At 48.2% G+C, this 26,496-nt stretch overlaps 1 protein-coding gene and 1 long non-coding RNA gene across 14 annotated transcripts; one reads left to right on the top strand and one right to left on the bottom strand.

Annotated features, from left to right (window-relative positions):
* Positions 1–4,184: 4,184 nt before the first annotated feature.
* LOC111556199 lies at positions 4,185–7,686 on the top strand. 3 transcript variants are annotated; one of them, XR_006590859.1, is made up of 3 exons: positions 4,188–4,488; positions 4,653–4,762; positions 6,872–7,686. It is a non-coding gene; the product is annotated as an uncharacterized LOC111556199 (long non-coding RNA). The 3 variants fall into 3 exon arrangements; XR_006590858.1 differs by lacking the exon at positions 4,653–4,762 and having other exon boundaries at positions 4,185–4,488; XR_006590857.1 differs by lacking the exon at positions 4,188–4,488 and having other exon boundaries at positions 4,495–4,762.
* A 1,172-nt stretch (positions 7,687–8,858) lies between these two features.
* On the bottom strand, positions 8,859–18,194 carry ZNF550 (zinc finger protein 550). Of its 11 annotated transcripts, none has more exons than XM_045047330.1 (6): positions 17,953–18,194; positions 16,907–17,026; positions 16,237–16,334; positions 15,667–15,793; positions 13,954–14,049; positions 8,859–10,374 (listed from the first exon to the last, which is right to left on the bottom strand). In XM_045047330.1, the coding sequence occupies exons 3-6, from the start codon at positions 16,258–16,260 to the stop codon at positions 9,362–9,364; spliced, it is 1,260 nt and encodes a 419-aa protein (XP_044903265.1). In that variant the 5' UTR covers positions 16,261–16,334; positions 16,907–17,026; positions 17,953–18,194; the 3' UTR covers positions 8,859–9,361. The 11 variants fall into 11 exon arrangements, with proteins under 11 accessions (XP_044903265.1, XP_019674580.2, XP_019674577.2 ...); XM_019819021.3 differs by having other exon boundaries at positions 16,907–16,984; XM_019819018.3 differs by having other exon boundaries at positions 16,237–17,026.
* Between the last annotated feature and the right edge of the window lie 8,302 nt (positions 18,195–26,496).

Raw genomic sequence — 26,496 nt, 5'->3', positions numbered from 1 at the left:
GCTTAACCGACCACCCAGGCACTCCTGTCCTCCACAAACTTGTGGCCACATTTTTCTTACCATAAGATGTTTCTATCATGAAAACAAATGAGACCTTATTTTCTGTAAATGAGATGTGAATTTTTACGAACGAGAGAAATTTGGACACGGATCATTGGGCTTTAGTCAGCACCACATGCCTTTCCCCTTTGCAAAGCAGAGCAGCACCCCCAGAAGCATTGGGGCGTCCCAGCAATGGCTGCTCAGACACTCACCGTCTGGGAACTCATCGTCTCTCACTGCCGATCACATGCCCCTGCTGTGACGGCTCCAGGGTGCAGCCTGTGAGTCAGGGCTGCAGACAGGTGAGAGCCCATTTCACAGGGGGCTGGAACTGGCGGCTGAAGGGAGCACCCGGGGTGGCCCTGAAGCAGGTGCACGAGGGTGGCAAGGGCCTCTCCTTTCCTCAGCTGGTTCCGGAGCAGATGTCTCCCCACGGCTGGGTTTTGTATGTTTCTGCTTGAGAAAACCTACTGCTTCTGGGAGAACGGTTATCCTGGCTTTCCTGAGATAAACTCCTTATAATAATGAAGAATTTAATTGGGAAAAAAAATAGCTACTAACACAGTTGGAGTTTGCTGTGAGGGCAGTGGCTGCGGTGATGGAACCTGTGCAGGTGCGGAAAGGGGGATTTTGAACCCTGAGATAAAGGTTTTGAGGTTCTGTGATCTCATCTGCTTGCTGGGAAGTGATTATCATTTCACCTGTAATTGCACTGACAGTGTCTACTGGGGATTGAAGATTATTTGTGGAAAACATCTGTGAACTGTGCACACCCCCAAATGCTATTAAAAGTGATTAATTGAGATATGTAACAGGAGTGTCAGGACAGGATGGGGAGGGCAAAAATCCTCATGCAAATTGAACAGAAGGCACTGAAATCTAGTAAGTGAGAGAACTAAGCTGAGCACATCCTATCCACTTGGTCAATCCAAAATACCATTTCTTTCCTTTCCTGAGAGATCTGAGGGTACTGAAATTGAAGGGAGAGACTGTACTGGGTGGGTAGAGTTGGAAACAACACACAATGTTGCAAATGAACAGGAATTCTGTGCAGGATACTTGTTTAGTGCTTCAGCAGACATGTACCTTATGTGGGTCAGGCACATTTCTAGGTATATGATGTATGAGTGCACAGAACATAAACAAGGAATGTTTCCTTATGGAAACTGCATTCTCATTAAGGGACACAGACAATAAGCAATGAGTCTAAGGTGTTGAGTTACATGGTATCTTAGAAGGTAATAGGTCTGTCTTTTGGAAGTAGAAAAGAACCAGAAGGAGTGAAGAAAATTACAGGGGGTAGGGAAGCATTGCAATAGTGGATTGGATCTCCAAAGAAGGACCCAGTGCAGATGTTATTTAGGGAAAAAATTTAAGGTGGCTAGTGATAAATTCCTTATTTATTCCTTTCCAAATGTTATATATTCATTTTCTTGTTTTATTGCACTAGACAAAAACACCAATATTAATATGGAATAAAAGTGCAGAGAGTAGGCATTGTGTTTTGTTCACAATCTCAGGGGAATACTTTTTTTAATGGACAAAGAGGCATGGCATTTGCAATAGCACTTTTATAGAAGGTCTTTAGGAAGAGCCCTTCTATGTTTGATGACTCTTTTTGTCACATACACACACCAAAACAAATTTTTAAAAATTGCTCTAAAATTATTTTGAATGGAATGGGAGAAAAAAAATCCCTCAATGTAAGACAATTTGTGGAAGCCTTCTAAAGCAGCTCTTCAAGGAAAGTTGATCACATTAAACACTTATAGAAAAAAAGGTCTCAAATCAAGGACCCTAGCTTTCACCTTTAGAAACTAGAAAAGAAGAGAAATGAAATCCAGAGAAAGCAGAAGAAATAATAAAGATCAAAACAAAAATGAATGCAATAGAAAATGAGAAATTGTAGAGAAAATTAGTGAAATCCAAAGCCTTAATATCAGTATAACTGATGAACCTCTACCCAACCTGATCATACAGAAAAGATGGGAATACACGAATTTCCAATGTCAGAAATGTTAGAAGTGACATCACTACAGATTCTATAGGCATTAAAAGGATAATGAGGGAATATTATGAGTCCCTTTATGCCAATAAATTCATACATATATTTCATACTGTTATGAATATTGACTGATATTTTCATTGACAACAAAAAAAAGGTTTTTGTCAAACATTTGTTGGAATGTAACTCCTTCATCAGACGACATGACCCATTTGCTAAATATGGTAATCGTTTTTAAATACTGAAAGAGTATGTCCTCATTTTTTGTGCTATTTACAACATAAAGATACAGACACATGTTTAATTCTGCATTGTTACTGTTCTTTTTCATTACTTTAAGTCTGCACAGTCAACAAAACAATAAGGCAAACCTTGAATTGTATTTAGAAATTTCGCTAATGTAAATACTCCCACCATGGCCAACTTCATGGTGAATGTTTGGACCAAGCGGAGGAAGCCAAATATACACCCCTAATAAATCACATAAGACACCCAAATTCTATCTGGCCCTCCTCCACTTTTCCTGTGCTAACAGGCTCCAGTCCTGAGACATCTGAAGCCTTCCCATTTTTTCCAGCATAAAGCTTTTCCACTCCTTTGCTGCCTTGGAGTCACTCCCCAAAACAATTGATAATGAGTAACTCCCTTGCTTTACAAGGTCAGAATAAGTATCCTTCCCTTGTTCGCATCTGAGTGGTCTTTACTTCCATAGTTATCATGGAGGTTCCACTGTGATAGTCTGCATTTTTCTTGACCAGCTTTTCTGTCTGTGGAGATTGGTCAGTGGCCAGACTACCAGTGTATAACCCTGAGTTTTCTTTGGCTTTGAAGAAGAAGTCCTACAGGAACCAAACGATGATGGCAAGTCCTGAACCAGGCTCCCCTAGACAGCCGGACCAGCCACGATGCCTGCAAAGGAATGCAATGTGGCCTTTAAAAGAAGGTGGTAGCTTTAGGAATACAGGGTTCTTAATAAGGAAGTATGAGGTATAGGTATACAATGAGGAGGTGGCTTTAGAATGTCCAAGGTAAGTGAGAAAAGCAAACTGCAGGTCGGTGTACAAAAAGTAACTTTATATGAAGAAAAATGATTTGTATAGAAACATTTGAACACACACACACACACAGTGACCCACACAATCGCGCTGCCACAATTCTAAAAGGACAATACTATATTGCAAACATTTTCTCCAGGACGTTGAATTTTTAGAGACTTTTTACTTTATATTTTATAATGCATAGTGTAGTACTCCTTAAATAATAGGAAATTGGACATCCATTAGATTTTAAGAATTAGGAAAATGAAGGTGCACAGCTTTTTTCAATTTCACTGTGAAACTGCCTCGGTTTTAGATGAGATTCCTACTACTCACAAGAGACATGTGAACCCCATGCCCAGGAATCGCGGCACAAAGTCGTAATTTCTTTGCACGTGCATCGAAGTCACTCGGAAAGCTTGTTAATACACAAATTCTCGGGCTCAACTCCTGAGTGTGTAATTCAATAGGTATCTGGACGGAGAATTCGCATTTCTAACGAGTTCCCGGGTGATTCTGACGGTGCAGGGTTCAAACCCAAGAGCCAGTGTGGTAGAAAAGGCGAGTCCAGGGGCGCCTGGGTGGCGCAGTCGGTTAAGCGTCCGACTTCAGCCAGGTCACGATCTCCCGGTCCGGGAGTTCGAGCCCCGCGTCAGGCTCTGGGCTGATGGCTCGGAGCCTGGAGCCTGTTTCCGATTCTGTGTCTCCCTCTCTCTCTGCCCCTCCCCCGTTCAAGCTCTGTCTCTCTCTGTCCCAAAAATAAACGTTGAAAAAAAAATTTAAAAAAAAAGAAAAAAAAAGAAAAGGCGAGTCCATGGGATGGAGATCTGTGACTCGGCCGAGCCCAGAGAGGTCTCCCCGGCATCTCTGCAGCGAGCCTTCTAGGCTGATGGGAGGCCGACTAGGTTGGGGCCCTAGGCCTCCCAGACCCCGCTGGGCGCGGGAGAAAGTCCTCAACCCACGTCCAGCAAGTGGCTACGCAGGCCGCTTCGCAGGTGGAGGAGGCCGGACCCGAAGCCCTCCGGGGTGAAGACCTCACTTGCGGCGCAGAAACGACCCCCCCCCCCCCCTCCCAGGTCGAGAGGCGAACCACCCTCTCCACTCCCAGAAACACCCGGGCCTCCGCCTAATGCTCTACATCTCACCTGGCACCGCCCCTTCCTGCGGACCTTACCTCTTATTCCCGCCCCTTCCTGCCTCTGAGCCAATCGCTCTCTGCCTCTCGCACAGGCTCTGTTTCCTCCTCTACTACTGGGCACTTTCTTCCGTCAGGTCTCAGAAACTCCAACCAACGGGAGCCAGTCAGGAGCTCCGCACTCAGCCAATGGGGACTGAGCGGGAAGCAGAGCCCCGCGCTGGATTGAGGCGCTCTTCCTGACTGACTCCGGATTCTTGGGCCGTCAGGTGAGGCAGCGGCTGGACTCCCACCCCGAACCCCCACTCCCGAGGTACCTCCCGGTGAGGTGCCGGCCCACTCCCTGCCCCAGGGCCTCCGTAGGAGCAGAAAAGAGTTATGAGACCTGGAGCCTGAGTGCCCCTTCCCTCCCTCCCGCCTCATTATTTCCAAGATGAGCTTGGTCCAAACACCGGTTTCCATGGGTTCAAGACATGAGTCGTCGTCTCTTGTTATGCGCCACCTCGGGGCTGTCATGGATTCGGTCAGTGATAAAGCGCACAGGTACGTGAGACAGATAAGGATAAGGGCAATGAGAAGTGTCAGGAAAGGGCTGTAGTCCGGGAACTGGGGGACCGGGCGAGGGGCACCAGGAGCTGTTTTATCACCAGCTGCTCCGGGCCACCAGCAGCCCAACCAATGAGAACGGCTCTGGGTTCGTTATCTGAAAACAGAAATGCAGGGGGAGGCGTCCAGATGGAGGGGAGTGTCGATTCGTGACGTCAGGAGCCACCTGACTGAAGCCCCAGGCTGGGACTTGAGAAGGGAAAGATCTGCGAGAGGCCGACACTGCAGCTCACCCAGGGAGACCTCCAAAAGCTCAGGGTCCTCAGGGTGGCGCGGGCACCGCTGCGGCTTTCATGAGTTGCTGTTTAGGGATGGCTTCTGGGCCTGAGTGGTCTGAGGAAAGACGGAAGCAGCCTTATCAAGTCCAGCACAGCCTCCTATATGAACTCAAGGAGCGGGGAGAGCACTGAGCAAAGAAATCACGCTTATTTTTCTCTTCCTCTGACTGCATGAGGGCACGGGAGTTTCCCCACCGATGCACTGACTCTTCAGTGTCAGTGTTTGGACGGCATTCTGCAGAGAGACTCCAAAGCAGATCTCCCTCCACCAGCCCCACCCAATCCAGTGGGAAATGTGTTTGGTTCTTTTTTCACGATGTAGCACGAACCAGGACACTATCACCCCCCACAGTTACCCTCCCTTTCACCTGGATTACTGCGCTGGCCTCCAGTTAGTTCTCAACCCAGCAACTGGCTTGGGAACAATTTACTGGGGTCCTGTCTCCCTCCTGTTCAGTTATGTCATGGGATACACCTCATATAAGATGGAAAATCCTCACCATTGCCCTGTCTCATGCGGCCTGGGCCACCTGCTGCCCTGACCTCCCTGCCCCCTCTTCCTCCCTTTCCTGCTTCCACCCTGTGAGACTCCTTGCTTTGCAAAGGCTATTCCTTGTGCCTGGAAATTATTCTCAAAAATACCCACAAGGCTCAGCATCTCACCTTTGTTTGCTTAATTGCTCTTATTTAGGAAGACTATTATCGCACTTGTAACGTTACATCCCTTCCCCCCGTCTTTCCAGTACCCTCATCTTTCCTTCTTTCCGTTGTGCCTGACATTATAACATTTTATGTAATTTAGGGGCACCTGGATGGCTCCATTGGTTGAGTGTCTGACTCTTGATTTGGGCTCAGGTCATGATCCCAGGGTCGTGGGATCAAGCCTAAGTTGGGCTCTGCGTCGAGCGTAGAGCCGGCTTAAGACTCTCCCTTTCCCTCTTTTTCCCTCTGCCCCTCTCCCCTGCTGGTGCTCTCCCTCTCTAAAATGAAATAAAAACTTTGACATACTATATAATTTATAAATTTATGTTTTCTGCCTTCCTTGATTAAAGAATAAGGTCTACGAGGGCATAGGTCTCTGTCTCTCTTGTTAATGTTTATTCATTTTGGGGAGACAAAGCGAGACAGTGTGAGCAGGGGAGGGGCAGGGAGAGAGAGGGAGACAGAATCTGAAGCAGGCTCCAGGCTCTGAGCTGTCACCACGGAGCCCAATGTGGGGCTTGAATCCACGAACCAAGAGATCATGACCTGAGCCAAAGTTGGATGCTTAACCAACTGAGCCACCCAGGTGCCCCGTAGGTCTTTGTCTCGTTTCCTGATGTCTCCTATGTACCTATGATAGTGCCTGAAACCCACTAGTTGTTCACTGAACATTTGTTAGGTTTGCAAATAAACAGGATTGCCCCAACGTTTTTCTTTTTTTAATTTTATTTCTTCCCTCCCTCCCTCCCTTCACTGTTCTGACAACTCTTTCTAAATAGCCTCTATACCAATTTCTTGGCATGGGTATTCCTTGTTGGTTTCAGAATTAAAAGGAATCACATTTTTGAGACAAAAACCTGAGGGTTGCCAAGGCTCCATCATGGCCATGTGCTCAGCTTCATTCACTACCCAGGCTTCAGAGTTCCCAATGACCTTTGTCATAGATGTGTTTTCCCTGAGGTATCTCCACCATTAACTTCTCATAGTGACATAATCCTTAGTAATAGCATTCGGTAATTTCCACATTTAACAAATGGTTTTCTGACAATCTGCACTCCCCTTGCAGACACTGTCGGTGCAATTACAAGTGAAATGGTAATCACTTCTGAACACGAAGAGATCATGGGAACCCAAACCTTGTCTCGAGTTCAGATGCCTGCCTTCTGCACCTGCATAGGCTGCCCCCACACCCACTGTCCTGACAGCAGATGCCCCCTGGGTAAGTAGTTTTATTTATGTCAGAGAAGTTTAAATTACTCAAAGAAAAATACCTGAGTAAATCCAGTCATAAATGTTCTCTGTAATTTCTGCTTTCTGGTTTTGAACACAAAAAAATATTTTTGTATATATAGGACAGGAGTTTGCTCAGAACCATAGGCATATTGCCACCCTTGTCTCCCTGTATTGGGACAGCTTAACGTCTTCCTTTCTGCTGCCCTGTCATGGCAGAGAGAGACAGACAGAGACAGAGAGACAGACACAGAGACGGGAAAATACATCGCTCCTGCTTTGGGACAAAGTGGGGTCGGCATCCCAGGCACGCAAAGACCACTTTGATGAAAACCAAGATGTTTCTAGAGGACTTTCTCCAACTCTCTCAAACCCAATGCTCAGCCACAAGTACAGTCACAGCTACAGTACATACCACCCTCCAGAGAGAGGGCAGAGGAGGGTGGGGTGTTCAAGAGTCAGCTCTCCTTTCCAAAGAACAGAAAACTGTGCACGCTATCCTGAAAACAAACAAAAACTAGACGTCCTATGAAGTCATCACAAAGTGCAGTTGTACTATGCACGACAGATACGTGTGTGCTCACCGTGAAAATGTGACCTGTGTGTAGCCTTATAAAGGTGCGGAGGAAGCTCCGAGTGAGGAAATGATCATTTAATATTCTCCTGTACATTTTTTAGCCTGTTAACATTATCGTGTGTGTCTTGAAAACTTTCGAAGGAAAGTCCACAGGAAGAATTGCAAATGACCAAATCCGTTGCCAGCACCAAGGAAGTCCAAGGTGGCAACCACGAAGCCCACACAAACCCGACAGCCATATGTACACAACCAGACTGTCCTTTTAAAGTCCCTGGCCCTTTATTTTGTAGCACAACTTTACACAACCCGTTGTAAGATCAGACAGTGAGGATACTCGGGTGTTTGTTTCCTGGGCTCATCGTGAATCTGCCCCAGCATTGTGTTTTAGGTCACTGGTTCTAGCTATACTTCAAGCCCAGGACAACTGGAGGGGATGTGGGAGGGAGGGCCCAGTCCCTCGAGCCACCAGGCGGAGGAGGGAATGAGGACCCCCTCCCCCCACCGCCCCGCCAGAAGGCCACACCATACTGTCAGGGGAAAAGAAAGAAAACAAAGGAGCAGAATGGAGTCAAGAAAAAGTGAGGGAGAGAGAATGTCCAGAATTTAAAAACCACACGAACAGAAGCTTTACTTCGAAGTATCAAAGCCATAAATGGTCTTGAGGGGGCATGTTTCAATGTGACACCGTGCATGGCTTCCTTCTCTCAGACAGTGTGGGTGTAAGTGGCGCACGGTGTTATTTTCAGAGTTCTAACTTGAAGTCCAAGTGTCTTGTGACTCAGCCTTCACATTTCTCACAAAGGACTACGTTCCTCATGGGTGAGGATGACTGTAACACAGGCTTCCACCAAACTTCTGTAGAGTTGCCCTCACTGTCCCAACTTTCCTGACACAGGGTGGCAGTGAACACACAGAAAAACAAAGGGTGGGGGCAGGTCGGTGGGTTAAGCCTCCAGCTATTGATTTCAGCTTAGGTCATGATCTCATGGTTCTTGAGTTCAAGCCCTGAGTAGGGCTCTGGGCTAACAGCTTGGAGCCTGGAGCCTGCATGGGATTCTCTCTCTCCATCCCTCCCTCACTCTCTCTCTAAAAATAAATAGAAATAAACTTAAAAAAAAAGGGGGGGGGGTTAAGACCCTTCCTCTCAAATATACCCCCCACCGAAACATTAAAACTGATGAAAAACTGTAGTAGGTTCCGCACGGAAACATGAGTTTGTAAAGACATCCGTTCCTTCCATTTGAAGTCTATGTTTCCACCCCTTTTTATTCTTTTAAAAGCAATGCCGAGGTGGCTAAGTGGCAGACTTGTGGCCGACGTCCGTGTAAGTGCACAGTACCCCCTGTCCTGTCCCTCAGCCATTTCACGGGCACCAGAGGGCCCCTGCAGTGTCCGCCCACGTGTCATGGGTTTTCTCACAGCAACGACATTGACGTCTCCCGTTCGTTCTGAATTCTCCAATGGCAGGGAAGGTGCCCCTTCTGGCTAGAGGCCCCTAGGTTGTGCCAGGAACATCCTTCCGCGGTGCGTCCCCGACAGAGGCGGCCCGAGTGCCCTGCCCCCCACAGTTTGCCGCTCCAGTCCGATGGTGGGGGGCCGCCCGCACGCGGCCCATGCCCGGTGGGGCCGCTCACGCGGCTGAGGGCCAAGCAAATCTCTCCGCCGTTCTGCACGGTGAGCGGTGCTTCCCGCTGGGGACCCCTCTTGGAGGGCGGGCAGAGGCACAGGGGGAGGGCGCGAGGGGCCCCCTCAGGGGTGCACCCGCCGGTGCTGCAGCAGGTGTGAGCGGCGCTTGAAGGCCTTGCCGCACTGGGGGCAGCGGTGGGGCGCCTCCGCAGCGTGGATGACCGAGTGCTGCAGGAGGTAGGTGCTGCGGTGGAAGGCCTTCCCGCACTGGGCGCACGCGAAAGGCCTCTCCCCGGTGTGCACGCGCCGGTGCTGCAGGAGCTCCGCGCCGCAGCGGAAGGCCTTGCCGCACTCGGCGCACTCGTACGGCTTCTGCCCCGTGTGCACCACATAGTGCTGGATCAGGTGCGCTCGGTTGCCGAACGACCGCTCGCAGGCCCTGCACTCAAAGGGCTTCTCTCCCGTGTGGGTGCGGCTGTGCCGGACGAAAGTGGAGCGGTGGGCGAAGGCCTTCCGACACTGGGCGCACTCGTAGGGCTTCTCCCCGGTGTGGACCGGCCGGTGCTGCAGGAGGTAGGACCTGCGTTTGAAGGCCTTTCCGCACTCCGGGCACGTGTATGGTTTCTCCCCGGTGTGGATGAGGTAGTGCCGGATCAGGGTCGAGCTCTGGCTGAAGGCTTTGCCGCACGCGTTGCATTCGTAGGGCTTTGTGCCGGTGTGGACCCGCTGATGCCGCGCGAGGTACCACTTGCGGTTAAAACCTTTCCCACACTGCTTGCATTTGTAGAGGTCACTCCCCGCACGAAGCGCGCAGCCTCTGTCCGGTCCCTGTGGGTCCCGCTCACAGAGCACCTCTCCCGGAGAGACTCTCTTTTGCAGCACCTGGAGGTGCAGATCGTCCTCTGTCCCCAAACCGTCATCTTCAAGGTTCATTCTCTCAAGGTGGGTCTTGTGAGCCTCCCTCCCAGGCGTCAGTCGACCTTTCTGCGTTTCCAGAGGCCCTTCCCAATCCCTGGCCTGCACCAACCTGGAGGCCCTTGAAGGTCCCTGGGCCAGGCTTCCCCGGAGCCAGGCTCCCGCAGACAAAACCGGCTGACAAGCGCTTGGGTCTCTGGTCCGAAGTCTGGCGCTGTCACCTGAAGAGAATCCGACACACAAAGGGGGACTTTTAGTGACACAGTATAGGAGAGATGAAATCAACGCTGCAGGGGGCAAGCGAGGCTGATCTAGCACCACTGACAATGGCTGCGTTTTACATCTCTAGAACCTGGGTTTCCAAGGACCGTTCCGGTCCTTGTACCCTTGACACCGTTAAAGGGAAAATCCGGAGGGCAGGCGGAAGGAGGAGACAGAGGGTCTGGAGTGGACATCCCTCCTCACGGTCCAGAGGATAGGATGGGGGACAGTTTTGATCACTCGCTCCAACAACAGATGTCCCTTGGTGCTAGGAGCACATGGAAACAGCGCTGAACAGGACGGGGAGGAAAAAGAGGAGGTGTCCCATGAGCTAGGTCCTAATGGAGAAGCCAGAGACTCCAGAGAGAGGAAGATGGAGGGGGCACTGGATTGAAACGGAAGGAGCACGTGTGGGCAGAATCACTCCTGGAAGAGTGCTGAACAGTTAAAGGAAGGAAGGGCCCTGGAGGCCTGGTGAGGCCAGGCCACCACCAAAGGGGATCACAGTCAAAGGAAGAGAATCAAGACTGAAGAAGAGGAGGGATGGAGGAACATTCGGGGTCCAACAGTGTAAAAGACAAGCTTCTGCTCTGCTGGGAGGCATCACGTGGTGGTTAAGGGGGCTCTGGAGCCAGAAGCCATTCATCAGTCCCGCCTCCACCAAGTGAGTGATCCTGGTAGATGGGCTACTGTCTTCTTCAAGGCAAGGTTTCCATCTGAGAGACCAGGAGGTCTATTGTGAGGGTTCAATAAGAAAAGCGCTCGGCACGGTTCTTGACGCAGTGTGTTTACTCCACTGGGTCATTATCTTGGTTACCTGTGACGGTTACCTTTATACGTCAGCTCGGCTAGGTCTGGTCCAACAGTTCTGGCTGAGCTACTTTTTAGATGTGATTAACATTTAAACCAGCAGACTTTGAGAAAAGATCATCATCCACAATCTTTCAAAGAGAGTGGGCCTCTTTGACGGCGGGCCTCAGTCAGTCAACTGAAGCCTTAAGAGAAAAGACTGAGCTCCTCTGGGAGGGCAGGAATCCCGCCTGCAGACGCCTTCAGACTCAGGCCGTGACATCACCTCTTCCACTTCCTGGCCTGATTCTGCCTCCTCCTGGTTGCAATTCTCTGGAGAACCCGACTAATATGCTGTCATTCTCACTGCCACACCGGGCAGTTAGGATGGCAGCAAAGACACCAGCGAACACAAGCAAAGCTTGCCCCACAAGCCCAAGAAAGGGGCACCAGCAGAAGCCGACTGAACTGACACCACAGTGTCGGACTCCAAGCTTCCAGAACTGTGACAAAATAAGTTTCTGTTGTTCAAGGCACAAAAAGGAGGGTGGGGGGTGGGAAAGCCCCCGATAAAACCCATCCACAGTGACAGCATGGAGACAGTGGTTTCCACTGTAGTATCATGAGGATGGGGCACCAGGGACCCGCTAGTGTGCTGGAAATATTCCAAGTCTGGACTGGGGTGAGGAATACCTCAGTATACACGCAAACACATAAGCCTGACCCTTAAGATTTGTGCACGTCAGCGTACACTTCTGATGTTAAGGGAAAAAGACCAAGCAGAGTTTAAGCAAAAGGTAAGGAAGTCAAGTGTAGACGTTTTTCCTAACAAATAAGACAGCTCCTTCGAGAAGCTTGGCTTTATAAGGAGAGTCGACACTGGTTGCGGGCTAGTCCAGATCTGCAAACACTTGTGTTTGCTCTATGTGTAGACAACCGGAGCACATGTGCATGTGGAGCAGACAGATGATGACAATGCAGCCAGGCCTGAAAGGAAGCGAGGCAGCAAGCTTCCTGGGAAGGCAAAGGTACGGCCAAGGCCGTGGTATTGGAATGGGCCGTGACCAGAGGCACAGCATCTTCCACAGAGGATGAGAAGGCCACGGGTGCGAGACAGGCATGGACGAGTCACTCCGGATTGAGGAGCAAGCGGCAGAAGTCCACAGCCTTTATTCCCAACGTGATGCTGAGTGTGTGCCAAGACTCCGGTGGCGGCGGAAGTGCCGAAGCCCTGGAAGGTGTCCGGGTGGCTACGGGAGCCAGTGCGGGAGAAAGGGCTGCCCGGAGGCAGGCAGCAGATGCGGGGGGACCTGCTAGGAGGCTCGGCATCATCCGAGCAAGAGACGATGGAAACCCGGACTAGATGCTGGAGATAGAGCCAGGGAAGGCGGTGGGGGTGATGGATTCGGGGGACATGGGTAGTGTCGACCAGGCAGGACCAGGCATGGGTCAATGGGCTGGACGGAGACTGAGATGCTGAGGTGCTGTCTGAGGTATTTACAACTTGTCATCTGCCTGGAATAGCAGGACACTCTGACCCGGGATGGGGGAGAGTGGGCAGGACAGTGGGTGAGCGGCTAAGGCATGACGGGTCCGAGGTGCCTCTGAGACACGTAAGTGGAGGTGTGGATCAAGGAGCTGGGAGAGCGGCCAGAGACAGGCTGGCCGAGAAGCCTGAAGGACCGCCAGAGTGGAGGCCACGCCTCACTGTGATGGCCCCAGCGATTCCGAAGCACAGATGTGGGGCTGAAAAGGCCCATTGTCGCTGTGTTTTTCAGGGCAAGAGAGGAAGGAGGATCCAGCCAGTGCAAGGGGCTGCTTCTGATGGATAAATGGGGCTGTATGAATGGATGGAGAGGGTGGGAGACAGTGGGATATGGAACAAAGTGAAATTTACAGAGTAGAGACAGTGCTTTCAAGGGCAAGAAAGGCCCCTTGAGTCAGAAAGAAATGAGTGACATCACTATCACCCACTAGGACTACAATTGTTACATGGATACACTAAGAGCTGACTTCTGGGGGGCACCTGGGTGGCTCAGTTGGTTAAGTGTCTGACTTTGGCTCAGGTCATGATCTCATGGTTTGTGAGTTCGAGCCCCATGTAGGGCTCTGTGCTGATAGCTCAGAGCCTTAAATGTAATAAAAAATAAACAAACAAACAAACCAATCAACCAATCAACCAAAAAACAAAAAACCTGACTTCTGTTGGCCCTTCCACAGGCCGGGCAGGGTACTAAGCAGTTTGGTGTGCTGGGTCATCACAACCTCAAACAACGTAATCACAGAAACTGTCGTCACTCTGATTTTCCAAGTAGGCTGAACACAGGCAACTGAAAGGACATAAACCAAGCGCGCTGGCTCTTTTCCTCGGGCACATGCAGCTCAACACCCCCCAGGCCTGAGCACCCAGGTGTGGCCAGGTGCCTATCTCTCCTCCAGGGAACACGGGTGGAAGTGACATCGGGGTGCCCGTGGGTGTGCCTTCTCCCCGTCCCCCCCGCATTGCCCTTCCACCAGCTGGATTAGGCCAGAGAGCGCACCTAAGGCTACACGCTAACACTCACAGGCACCAGGTGTGCAACGCTGCCCTTCCGAGCCGGCCTGCAGATGCAGTGCTACACCTGGTGTGAGAAACCACCGGAACCCCCAGGAGGTCACAAAGAGTCTCACACAGGTTCAGAGGCACTGGTCCCTTGCATGCTGGAGGCTGCCAGGGCCCCCCGCCCCCCCGCGCAGCTCCCTGCTCCTACCTGGGCAGGTGCTCCACAAGAGGCCTCCCTTTCCAGTCCACAGCTCCCGCCCATGTTCCAGCAGGTGCGTCAACTCTGCTTCGGGGACTGCGTGCCCTGTTGACAGAGAAAGAAACAAGTCCTGGTGTATGAGAAGAAAGGAACGTCTCCATCCCGTCTGGGACTTAATGGCAGAGACCAGACCTGAGTGAAGCTGCTATTGACGTGAAGGACGTGCTGACCTGTGCACAGGTCCCTTTCTTGGGCTGCAACTACTATAGAGGGTGGTGCTGTCTCTGCACGCCAGTGTCCTCGAACTTTATCGGTGGAAGCCAACCCTCCTTGGGGGCACAGCGCTTTCACACACAGCCGTGGGACCCTGGGAAAGTGAGCCCCTCCTTCCAGAAGGGATTCTGTAATTAATCTAAGTCGCTGGTTCTCAAACACCCTGTGCTTTGGAACCACCTAGGGGTGCTCAATTTTGACCTCAAGCCAAAAGGAACACAATTTCTTCCGGTGAGGCCTAGCGACCACTATATCTGAGCTCTCCCCAGGGGTTCTGGTGCCCAGAACGCACTGAAAACTGAGGGGGAAGAAGTCGGTGAATGGCATCCCTGAGCACCGGTAATCTGAGGCAGACAGGAACCTGAGCTGGATTCTCGTTCTGAGGACGAAACCTGTATTCGCGAGGCGAGGCTGCAGCACCCCACAGGCCCACAAGGGGGCGAGCCTGAGGAACAGGGAGATGTCTGGTCCAGGGAGAGGAGCAGAGAGAATCTTCTCATCCCTGAGGATGGAACTGTGTGGCCGCATCCTCCAGACCAGGCCAGCCCCACCCTGGGGCTTCTCAGTAGGTGAGGGGGGAAACTTCCTCCAGGGGAAGCCAGTTTAAGCTGCTCTTCTGTTACGTGCAGCCAGATACATCTCCACAGAGACAGGCGGGCTCTGCACAGAAGCCCAGTGACTGAGGTACCAGGACCCACTGAAGTTTCAGCTGTCAGATTCTGATCGTGAGCCCAGGATTCATTTGGACGGGTCTTGGTAATGGCCACTGTTGTGTGCTATGTGCAGGCGCCGAGCTCACGGGGGGCGGGAGAAAAGGTGAACCAGATGTTCCTTTGGCTCGCCTCTTTCTCTCACCTCAGGGCCTTTTCTTGTACTGGTTCCTCCACCCAGAACCTCTCCTTCATCTCCCCTCCAAGCTTCAAGTCTCAGTTTCAGTTACTTTCTGAGATGCCTTCTTTATTATTATTATTATTTAGAAATTAGAGTTTATTTTGTGTTTTGTTTTTTTATTTAAAACAATTTTTTTAATGTTTTTTATTTTTGAGAGAGAGAGAGAGAGAGAGAGAGCGCAAGTGGGGGAGGAGCAGACCGAGGGGGACACAGAATCTAAAGCAGGCTCCAGGCTCTGAGCTGTAGGCACAGAGCCTGTTGTGGGGCTTGAACTCACGGACTGTGAGATCCTCAGCCAAAATCAGACGTTTAACCGCCTGAGCCACCCAGGCACCCCTATTTTGTGTCTTTTTGTTTGTTTGTTCATGTTTATTTTTGAGAGAGAGTGAGCACATGAGCAGGAAAGGGGCCAAGAGAGAGGGAGACACAGAATCCGAAGTAGGCTCCAGGCTCTGAGCTCTCAGCACAGAGCCCGACGCGGGGCTTGAACTCACACAATGAGATCATGACCTGAGCCAAAGTCGGGGTGCCCCATAGGGGTGAGAGGTGAGCCCTTACCCAGTGAGACCAGAAGCCCACAGGTCTCCAGCATCACCTCTTGGTACAGGGCCCTCTGGTCCAGTTCCAGCTGTCCCCACTCTTCCTGGGTGAAGGTCACAGCCACGTCCTTAAAGGTAACCAAAACCTGGAAAGTCAAACAGAGGTAGTGGCCTTGGCCTTGTGCTGTTGGATGGGGTCAGACCCTGTTACTCAGCTGCTGGTGAAGGTGCAGAGAGACCCAGGTCTCCTGAGGGCAGGGCTCTGTGCTGGGCTCAAGGGGGAGGTAGAGGCAGCCTTTGTACGTAGTGCAATTAGGGCTCAGAGAAAGGCCTCCCCTGGGGTAGCCGCTGGAGACGACAGAGGGTGGTGTTCCTATGAGGACAGTGGGGGCAGTAAGTGATCTGGACATGAGAGGAACGGGGAAAAGGATCATGATGATAACTCCCAACAATGAGAACCGCAGCAGTCATAGCCGAGGTCCTCCCCGTGTGCCCGCCCCCAGCAGAGAGCTGCTTTACCACTGAGGTAAAGTGACTAAAAGTCCCTTGTCCTGGAGCCAGATTCCCAGAGACTGAATCCAACACTTGCCAGCTGTGACCGTGGGGAGGACATCACCTCATTTTTCTAAGCCTTGGTTTCCACATCGATACCATAATCATTCCCACTTCACCAGGCAGTTCTGAGAACTAAAACGAAAAGGTTTACATGTGGACACTCGAGTGCCCAGGGTCGAATGCGTTCAATGTATTTTGTGACTTTTCCTAATCCTCCCACAGCCCATAACGTAAATGCCACTATCACGTCCATGTCACAGCCCGCAGCCTGGGGCTTAGGCAGCTCTAGAAAGCCCGCAATCTCACATTAGAGACAGGATCAGAACATCTGGCAAAAGATGACACTGTCTCCAGAAAACAGGCAGGTGGGGGCCAGGGGCACCTTCGCCAGAATTAAAACAACCAGGAAAAGGCTCTTGTAGTAGGTGACACTGATGCACAGGAGAGACAGCCCTGCAGAGGCCTGTCTGATGAAGGGAAGTGCAAGGAGGAAGGCTGCAAAATAGGAAAGACTTTGCAAGTTCAGCACCACCCAGCCGGGTGCGCTGAGCAGGAGAAGGGAAGGGGAGGAGCCGGGAGGTGTCTCCCCTGCGGATCCAGCACAGCCCTGAAGGCCACGGTGGGGTTTGTGTGCATTTAGTACAAGTATGATGGGAGCCCCTGGGCGGGAGACCCATTCACTCATTCAACCATTTATTGAGTACCTTTTACAAGCCCAGGCCGTTCTAGGTCTTGGCATAGAGCAGCAACAGGCGCTCACGATCCGGGGCTGGAAACAGATCCTGAACAAGCAACTAAAATCAGCAAGACCATGTCAGAGGGCCCTAAAGATTCCAAAGACAAAACAATGGAGCAAGAAGACTGAAGAGATGATAGTGAACTTCGCACGGGGCAACAGGGTGGGTCTGAAATAAAAGTGAGGGGCGGCGCCCTGCGGATGGGAGGAAGACATGTGCTGACAACGGTCTAGGCCATGAAGGGGGGGCTTGGGGCGACTGCTAGCGCGTCCCCGGAGCTCCCTGTGCATGTGCGTGCAAGGGGACATCCCACGCCCGCACACGATTGGCACTGACCGTGTGGATGGACTCCCTGGTCAAAGCTAACTGAATGTCTTCGATAAGAAAACAGGTCCGGTACTGTCAGGGAAAGCCGGTTCCGTGTGCTGTGAACGGAAACTCCTTGGCCGCCCTGGCTCTCAGCCAGGAGAGGCTTCCACCTCTCCGCCCAAGCACAGCGGCAATTCCAGAAACTGCGTCCCCATTCTCCACCCCCGCCCTAGCCTGGTAGAGGCTAGAAGCAGGCAAGGCGCAAGAGTCGGACTCCCGCCGGGTCGCGCCTCCGCGATCAACACAGGCTCAGGAGGCATCTCCGTGGAAAGAGCCCCCAGAGCCCTGCGGGACACCGGGGGACACACGTCACCCACGTAGGCTTTCCAGGGCCCTCAACCCGGACGAAGAACCGTTAATACTACTTCACCTGCGGGAGCACATGGGCCCAGCGGCGCAGGGGACTCGCTCAAGGTCACGGCCTCGGGAAGGGGCGCGGCCGGAACCCGCTGTGAGGTCTCGGGAGTGCCGGTCGTTCTCCGCACCCATCGAGGACCGAAGGGGAATTCCAGAAACCGCACCTGTCCCTTCCACACAGCGTCCCGCTGGATGCCAGAAACGAGCGCTTCCCCACGTGGCCCCGGCCGCCTTTCGGGGCCGGGAAACTGAGGCACAGCACGCCGCCGCTCCCCACGTCCACTCACCTGGGCCGGGTCCACGCGCGCCGCCATCGGGCCGTTGGGGACCGCAGGGCCGCGCGTAGGCGCCGAGGGTCCCCGCGGGCTCAGCCGATCCCTCCCTGGGTCCCACAGAGGCGAAGGAGGGGCCCCTCGCCGGCGTCCCCCCTATCGTCCAGACGAGATGCGGGGAGCTCACCATCCGCGGGCACCGACCCGCCACATCACAAACCTACGCCCACCCGCGACACCGGAAGCCCCGCCCCTGCCATTGCGAGCCAGTAACACCCCCTTCCTGTGGCACAGCCTTCTGGGTAATGTAGTTCTTGTCCTGCCTCCAGCCACTTCTAGCAATGCTCCTCTCTTTCTAGGGCCCAGACGCCTGGCAGGATATGGGCACCCGGAAAGAGCTTGCGAGGAAGGGTTCCCGGAGGCTCCGATGAAGAAAGGGGCGGCATCGGATACTCCTAAAAGGGATGCACCCAAATTTACACAATTTCCCAAATTGTGTTTACAGCATCTTTTTTTTTTAATTTTTTAAATTTATTTTTAAAATTTACATCCACGTTGTTTAGCATATAGTGCAACAATGATTTCAGGAGTAGATTCCTTAATGCCCCTTACCCATTTAGCCCATCCCCCCTCCCACAACCCCTCCAGTAGCCCTCAGTTTGTTCTCCATATTTAAGAGTCTCTTATGTTTTGTCCCCCTCCCTGTTTTTATATTATTTTTGCTTCCCTTCCCTTATGTTCATCTGTTTTGTACCTTAAAGCCCTCATATAAGTGAAGTCATATATTTGTCTTTCTCTGACTAATTTCACTTAGCATAATACCCTCTAGTTCCATCCACGTAGTTGCAAATGGCAAGATTTCATTCTTTTTGATTGTTGAGTAATACTCCATTGTATGTATGTGTGTGTGTGTGTATACACACACACACACACACACACACACACACACACACACACACACCACATCTACATTATCCATTCGTCCATTGATGGACAGGGCTCTTTCCATACTTTGGCTAGTGTTGATAGTGTTGCTATAAACATGGGGGTGCATGTGTCCCTTCGAAACAGCATACCTGTATCCCTTGGGTAAATACCTAGTAGTGCAATTGCTGGGTCATAGGGTAGTTCTATTTTTAATTTTTTGAGGAACCTCCATACTGTTTTCCAGTGTCTGCACCAGTTTGCATTCCCTTGCATTCTCTTGCAAGAGATCCTCTTTCTTTGCATCCTTGCCAACATCTGTTGTTGCCTGAGTTGTTAATGTTAGCCATTCTGACAAGTGTGATGTGGTATCTCGTAGTTTTGCTTTGTATTTCCCTGATGATGAGTGATATTGAGCATTTTTTCATGTGTCAGTTGGTCATCTGGATGTCTTCTTTGGAGAAGTGTCTATTCATGTCTTTTGCCCATTTCGTCACTGGATTATTTGTTTTCTTGGGTGTTGAGTTTCATAAGTTCTTTATTATAGATTTTGGTTACTACCCCTTTATCTGATGGCATTTGCAAATATCTCCTCCCATTCCGTCGGTTGCCTTTTAGTTCTGCTGATTGTTCCCTTTGCTGTGCAGAAGCTTTTTATTTTGAGGTCCCAATAGTTCATTTTTGCTTTTGTTTCCCTTGCCTCTGGAGACATGTTGGGTAAGAAGTTGCTGTGGCCAAGATCAAAGAGGTTTTTGCCTGCTTTCTCCTTGAGGATTTTGATGGCTTCCTGTCTTACATTTAGGTCTTTCATCCATTTTGAGTTTATTTTTGTGTATGGTGTAAGAAAGTGGTCCAGATTCATTTTTCTGCATGTTGCTGTCCAGTTTTCCCAGCACCACTTGCTGAAGAGGCTGTCTTTATTCCATTGGATATTCTTTCCTGCTTTGTCAAAGATGAGTTGGCCATATGTCTGTGGGTCCATTTCTGGGTTATCTATTCTGTTCCACTGATCTGTTTTTGTGCCAGTACCATACTGTCTTGATGATGACAGCTTTGTAATATAGCTTGAAGTCTGGGATTGTGATGCCTCTTTGGTTTTTTTTTTTTTTTTTTTTTTTTTCAAGATTGCTTTGGCTATTCGGGGTCTTTTCTGGTTCCATACAAATTTTAGGATTGTTTGTTCTAGCTCTGTGAAGAATGCCTGCATATTTTAATTTTAGAAGCTCCTAAAGGGGCATGTGGCCACACTGTGTTGTAAATTTTTAAAATCACATTTTCCTGCTGCCTCAGCATCCTACAAACAGGCTGTCAGCACCCCACCCACGTGAGCAGGTACACCAGTGTGATGATAAGGCTAGCCCCTATCCAAGCCCCTTTTCTTTCCTCCCCTGTGATGTAGCAACATTCCAGCGGATTAATAAATTCCCTTTTGTTATTTGTCTGCGGACTCCCCACTGATTCGCAATAATGAGACTTGCCCAGGGGTCCCCCCCACTCTCTCTCGGCTCCTCACCTGTTTGAGCCAGTTCTTTTGCTCCATGTGGCCTCCCATCTGGACCCCTGTTTGAGGCGTGGTGCCTCCTTCTTCTAGAAGCTTTGAATGTTATAGATCCTTTAATTTCAGATACTCTTGAGAGTATAATTTACATAGCTTTGTAGTGTTGCTTAAAGACTCCACAAGGGGGACATACCCTCCATTCACCGTATGGGAGAGTAATACAAGAAAGATATCATAATGTTATAATGCTACTTAGGTATAAAGTACCTTCCTCATAACTTCCAAGTAATAAACATCATGTTGTTGCTCTTCAGATACACTCGGACTGAAACTTTAGCGTCAACTTTGTGAGTCTCAGTATGTTGACTCAAGGTCTAGAGAGAAAAGACTTCACACAGGGCCATTACTGGGACATTGGAGAGGAAAACGTGTGTCCCTGAAACGGAGGAATAGTGAAAAATTTGTTTTCTATACATTCTAAAATAAATCTATGGATTCCTTCAAATTTTATGTGGAACATATATAGGAGATTGAATTTACCTAACATGAGAGGTTTGACATAAAGTCGAATTTTAAGCTTATTATCCAAGTATTTATATATTTATTATACCCCTTCTATTTTTAAAAAATGTATTCCCTAAAAGTAAGACAAGATATTATAGATTCCATTCAGCAGAACAGAAACCCAAAGCAACACTCAAATGCACACACTGCAATGTCAGTCATGAAGCGCATGCTTTCAATACTTGGGCAACCAACAAATATTCTCACTCTCCAATTATATATTGATCAAAGAAAGCTTCATAGTCAATTTTTTAGGGTTTGGCAAACCCTAAGCCTTGTCAAGGGACAAGGAAGAAGAGAGTTCAGCTAGGGTCATCACAAGGGAAACGGATAAGGAATGTTACAAGGAAGCATACGATGTGGCCTTTTGCCGAAATTCTTCCCTGCGTGGGTGTGTCTCGGTATTCTAACCCCAGCGATCCTACGTGTTTTTCCTCTCGTAAGTTTCTAACTGAATTTCCCGACACAGATACTGCTATGGTCTGAGTGTTTGTGTCCCCTTCAACTCCTAAGTTGAAAACCTAATGCTTAAGGTGATGGTATTAGGAGATGGGACCCTTGGGAAATGATTACGTCATGAGGGCTCTGTCCTAATGAATGGAATTAGTACCTTTATAAAAGAGACCCCAGAAATTTCCCTTGCCCTTCCACCATGTGAGGTCACAGCAACAAGAAGGCTGTCTGTGAACTGGGAAGTGAGCTCTCGCTAGACACCAAATCTGCCAGCACCTTGATCTTGGCCTTCCAGCCTCCAGACCTGTGAAATAAATTTCTGTTGTTTATAAGCCACTCAGTCTGTGGTTTCCTTATAGCATCCCTAACAGGCTAAGACAGATACAACTTATTTAAAATCTTAGACTTACCTGAAGAAAAGAGCCCCTTGCCAAATGTTTCTTCCCGCTGTGATAGCGGCCACTACGATTACAGCCTGAGCCTGAGCACGTGAGCAGAGGGGGCGTCTTATCTCTGAGATAAACATTTGGTTATTGTTTGAGGATGATGTTAGTGATCCAAATAGTTATTCTGAAAATAACTAAATACAGCAAAGGTATCAAGCTATTTCTTCCCTTTACTGCACAAACTGTATTTTGAGGTAACTGAATATTGTGGCAAATTCCTTATTCTTCTTTAGAATTTCTAGCTAATGAATGCAGAAATAGCAACAGAAGTAGGGTACAAATGTCTCAACTGTGTGCAATCAACTACCCAATGGTTATCGTTGAATGCTGACCTGGTAGAAGATGCACAGAGAATTGGTATTGGATAGAAAACACTGATAATATTAGGACTCATCACAGAAGAGAGACACCCAGACATCAGAGCAGACTTACTTGAGGCAGTCATAACGTGTCAGCACTGTGTGTGGAGTATTATGGCCAGAGGCCGAATCTGGATTTCAAACTTGTTTGTATGTTAAGACTATTAACTGAATTTGGGGATGTTGGGATATGAGCTCAAGGTACATCTGAGACATTCAAGCAGAGACATTGGGATTGAGGATATAGGGGTACATTTGGAACAGATTCAGGAACTTAGTTGTGGTTGGATATGGGCGCTTACTGGCTGGCCGGGCAGCCTGAAGGATGAATAGAGGGGAGGTACCACAACGTGGCAGTGAAGCAATCCGTTCAGATGGCTCCAGCTGCCTCTGCAGTCAGATGTGAAATAGACAAGGCTAGATATCATATTGTGTTTTGAGGACACAAAAGCCAAGGAGACACAGTGCAAAGGAATTCCTTTGAGAGTCTGGTGAGCAAAGAGGAGGATAAATACATGAATGGAGAATGTGAGAAAGGGTGGGGTGCAGAGTATAGTAAGACACTAATTTCAAGAAGAAATATCTTTTTTCCTAAGTTGGGAAAACAGTCTATAAGAGAATGTATATTGTTATGATTAATAATATTGCATCAATAATTCTAAAGTCTATTTTGTCTGATACCAGTATTGTTAACCCAGCTTTCTTTTTGCTTCCATTTGCATGTCAAATGCCTTTTCACCCCTTCGCTTTTTTTTTTAAACATTTTTTTTTTTTTTTTTTTACATTTCTTTATTTTTGAGAGACAGGGAGAGACAAAGCACAAGGGGAGTGGCAGAGAGAGAATGAGACACAGAATCTGAAGTAGGCTCCAAGCTCCAAGCTGTCAGCACAGAGCCCGATGTGGGGCTCGAACTCACAAACCGTGAGATCATGACCTGAGCCGAAACTGGACGCTCAAGTGATCAAGCCACCCAGGCGCCCCCCCCCACCCCTTCACTTTCAATCTGCAGGTGTCTTTAGGTCTGACATGAGTCTCTTGTAGGCAGCATATAGATGGGTCTTGCTTTTTGTATCTGTTCTGTCACCCTACTTTTGATTGGAACATTTAGTCCATTTACATTCAAATTAATTATCGATAGGTATGTACTTACTCCTATTTTGACACTTGTTTTATGTTTTTTTTTTTTTTTTTTTTTTTTCTGTTCCCTTCTTCTCTTGTTCTCCTCTCATGGTTTGCTGGCTTTCTCTAGTGATATAATTAGGTCCCCTTCTCTTTATTTTTTGCGTATCTACTACCAGTTTTTGATTTGTGGTTACATTAGGCTTGTATATAATATCTTATGCATATAGCAGTCTAAATTAAATTGATGGTCACTTAAGTTTGGACCCATTTATTTATTTATTTATTTATTTAAAAAAATTTTTTTTTCAACGTTTATTTATTTTTGGGACAGAGAGAGACAAAGCATGAACGGGGGAGGGGCAGAGAGAGAGGGAGACAGAATCGGAAACAGGCTCCAGGCTCTGAGCCATCAGCCCAGAGCCTGACGCGGGGCTCGAACTCCCAGACCGCGAGATCGTGACCTGGCTGAAGTCGGACACTTAACCGACTGCGCCACCCAGGCGCCCCTAGTTTGGACCCATTTAAAAGCACTAGTTTTTACTCCTCTCCCCACTAACAATTTAGGTATATGGTGTCATACTTTACATCCTTTTGTTTTGTGAATCCCTTGACTGGTTTTTATAGATATACTTCATTTTACTACTTTTGTGCTTCCTATTTTTACTCTTGCTTTTTTCCTTTCCACTCTAAGAATTCCCTTTAATATTTCTTGTTAAGGCTGGTTTAGTGGTGATGAGTGCCTGTAACTTTTGTCTGGGAAAATCTTCTCTCTCCTTCCATTCTGAATGATAGCCTTGTTGGGTAGACTACTCTTGATGCAGGTTTTTTCTTTCAGCACTTTTGAATGTATCACGCCACTCCCTTCTGGCCTAAATTTCTGCTAAAAAATCAGCTGATGGCTGTATGGGTTTCTCTTATACGTAACTCTTTTCTCTTGCTGCTTTAAAATTTTTCTCTTTACCACCACTTTTTTTTTTTTTAATTTTTTTTTCAACGTTTATTTATTTTTGGGACACAGAGAGACAGAGCATGAACGGGGGAGGGGCAGAGAGAGAGGGAGACACAGAATCGGAAACAGGCTCCAGGCTCTGAGCCATCAGCCCAGAGCCTGATGCGGGGCTCGAACTCACGGACCGCGAGATCATGACCTGAGCTGAAGTCGGATGCTTAACTGACTGAGCCACCCAGGCGCCCCTCTTTACCACCACTTTTTGCCATTCTAGTTACTCTGTTCTGGTGTGGACCTCCTTGGGTTGATTTTGATGGGGGCTCTCTGTACGTCCTGGGTCTGGATTTCTGTTTCCTCTCCCAGGTTCAGGAAGTCCCTGACAAATCCAGAACATGCAAATTCTGAAAAATGACTGAGAAACTTCAACAAACATATAGTCTAAGAATTAGACAATGAAGTGGTTCTTATAAGTTAGTAGGGACCAGAGACATCTAGTAAAAGCCATATAGACCCATTTTGGATCTGAATGCCTTAAAGAACAAACATTTTAGGAAAATTAAGAAAATAGAGCACTAACAATATATTTTATGATACTTCAAATATTTTGTTTGAAAAAGAGTTATTAGGATTATAAATGAGTCCTTACATTTTGGAAATGCACTCTGAAGAGATTAGGCACTGAATGAGAAGATGTTTGGATTATAAGGAAAACAATCCAGTAATGTGAGAGGGGATAGAGGAAACAAAACACCCAAGAATTTATCAATGATGAAAGACTAGGCTTCGGATCATGGAGCTCATGACACATTTCCTTTTATGTATATATTTGAAAATATCCATTGCAAAGGGTAAAATATGTCTATCATTTTTACGTTAGGAAGGATGCGTTAAAAAAGAGCAGAGGAGGGACGCCTGGGTGGCTCAGTTGGTTAAGCGTCCGACTTTGGCTCAGGTCATGATCTCACAGTCCGTGAGTTTGAGCCCCGCGTCGGGCTCTGTGCTGACAGCTCAGAGTCTGGAGCCTGCTTCAGATTCTGTCTCCCTCTCTCTCTGACTCTCCCTTGTTCATGCGCCCTCTGTCTCAAAAATAAATAAACATTAAAAAAAATTTTAAAGAGCAGAGGAAACCTCTGATTTCAGGGGGTAAGCCAGCATGTATCAAAACACCAATTGTACACTTTAATTTTTTTTTTAATGTTTATTTATTTTTAAGAGAGACAGAGCACGAGCAGGGGAGGGGCCGAGGGAGGGAGACACAGAACCCAAAGCAGGCTCCAGGCTCTGAGCCCTCAGCAGTGCCCGACATGGGGCCCAAACCCATGAACCATGAGATCATGACCTGAGCTGAAGCTGGACGCTTAACCAACTGAGCCACCCAGGTGCCCCTAAAACAACTTTATTTAACTTTTCTTTATAACAAAGTAGGAACACTTCAGATATGAATATTAACACCCTTTTAGGTTACATATTAAGCTAATGTTCAAGTTTGTCTAAAATTTCTTGAAATATTTTCCTGTGTAATGTTAACACAAAGACTGAAGTCCACAGCTGAATTTGAATTTAGATTCGGAAGCTTAACTGTTAGTCTTTGGGCTAGTAAAAAGAGCTTTGGTTTCCTAGTTTATAAAATGGATATGGTAATAACCTAGTTTTGGAGGTCATTTTGAGGATTAAGTGAATTAATGTGTATCAATTGCTTATTCAGGGATTTATATGTATTTAATAAGTTATAACTATTATAATATTCTAAGGGATGAGGTAGGAAAGAAGTGTTTACGCTATTTATTGCTACTTGGACATTTAATAGCAAAATTTTAATGTATTAAATGACATAGTTCATTAAGGAAAAGCTTCGTTTAATTTCTGTCAAGCCATGTTATACATGAGTGATTATTCACATCATAAATTCTTCAGGGTAGATGACAGGATAATAAAATTAATGGGAAAATTATGCTATGTTTGAATGTTTTCCATTCTTTTTGATCTTTGTCACTCTAATAGTTTAAAAACTTTTACTCATTTTAATTTGTACTGTTTTGATTACTTGTGAAATTCTAAATTTACCAAAATATATCTATGTTTATAAAAGCAGAAGGGACAGCTCTTCCTTATAGTAAAATTCCAATTAATAAATGTGGGTGGACTGATAGAACTAGAAAGTTTAAAAATAAGCAAATGGTGTTAACAGTCATTTCATTAAAGAAGTTATACAAGTGGCAAATACACATAAAAATCCTCAACAT

The sequence above is a fragment of the Felis catus genome, chromosome E2 (assembly GCF_018350175.1).
Source record: "Felis catus isolate Fca126 chromosome E2, F.catus_Fca126_mat1.0, whole genome shotgun sequence".
Classification (NCBI taxonomy): Eukaryota; Metazoa; Chordata; class Mammalia; order Carnivora; family Felidae; genus Felis; species Felis catus.
Note: the sequence above shows the minus strand (reverse complement) of the source record. Positions and strands in the feature narration are given on the sequence as shown.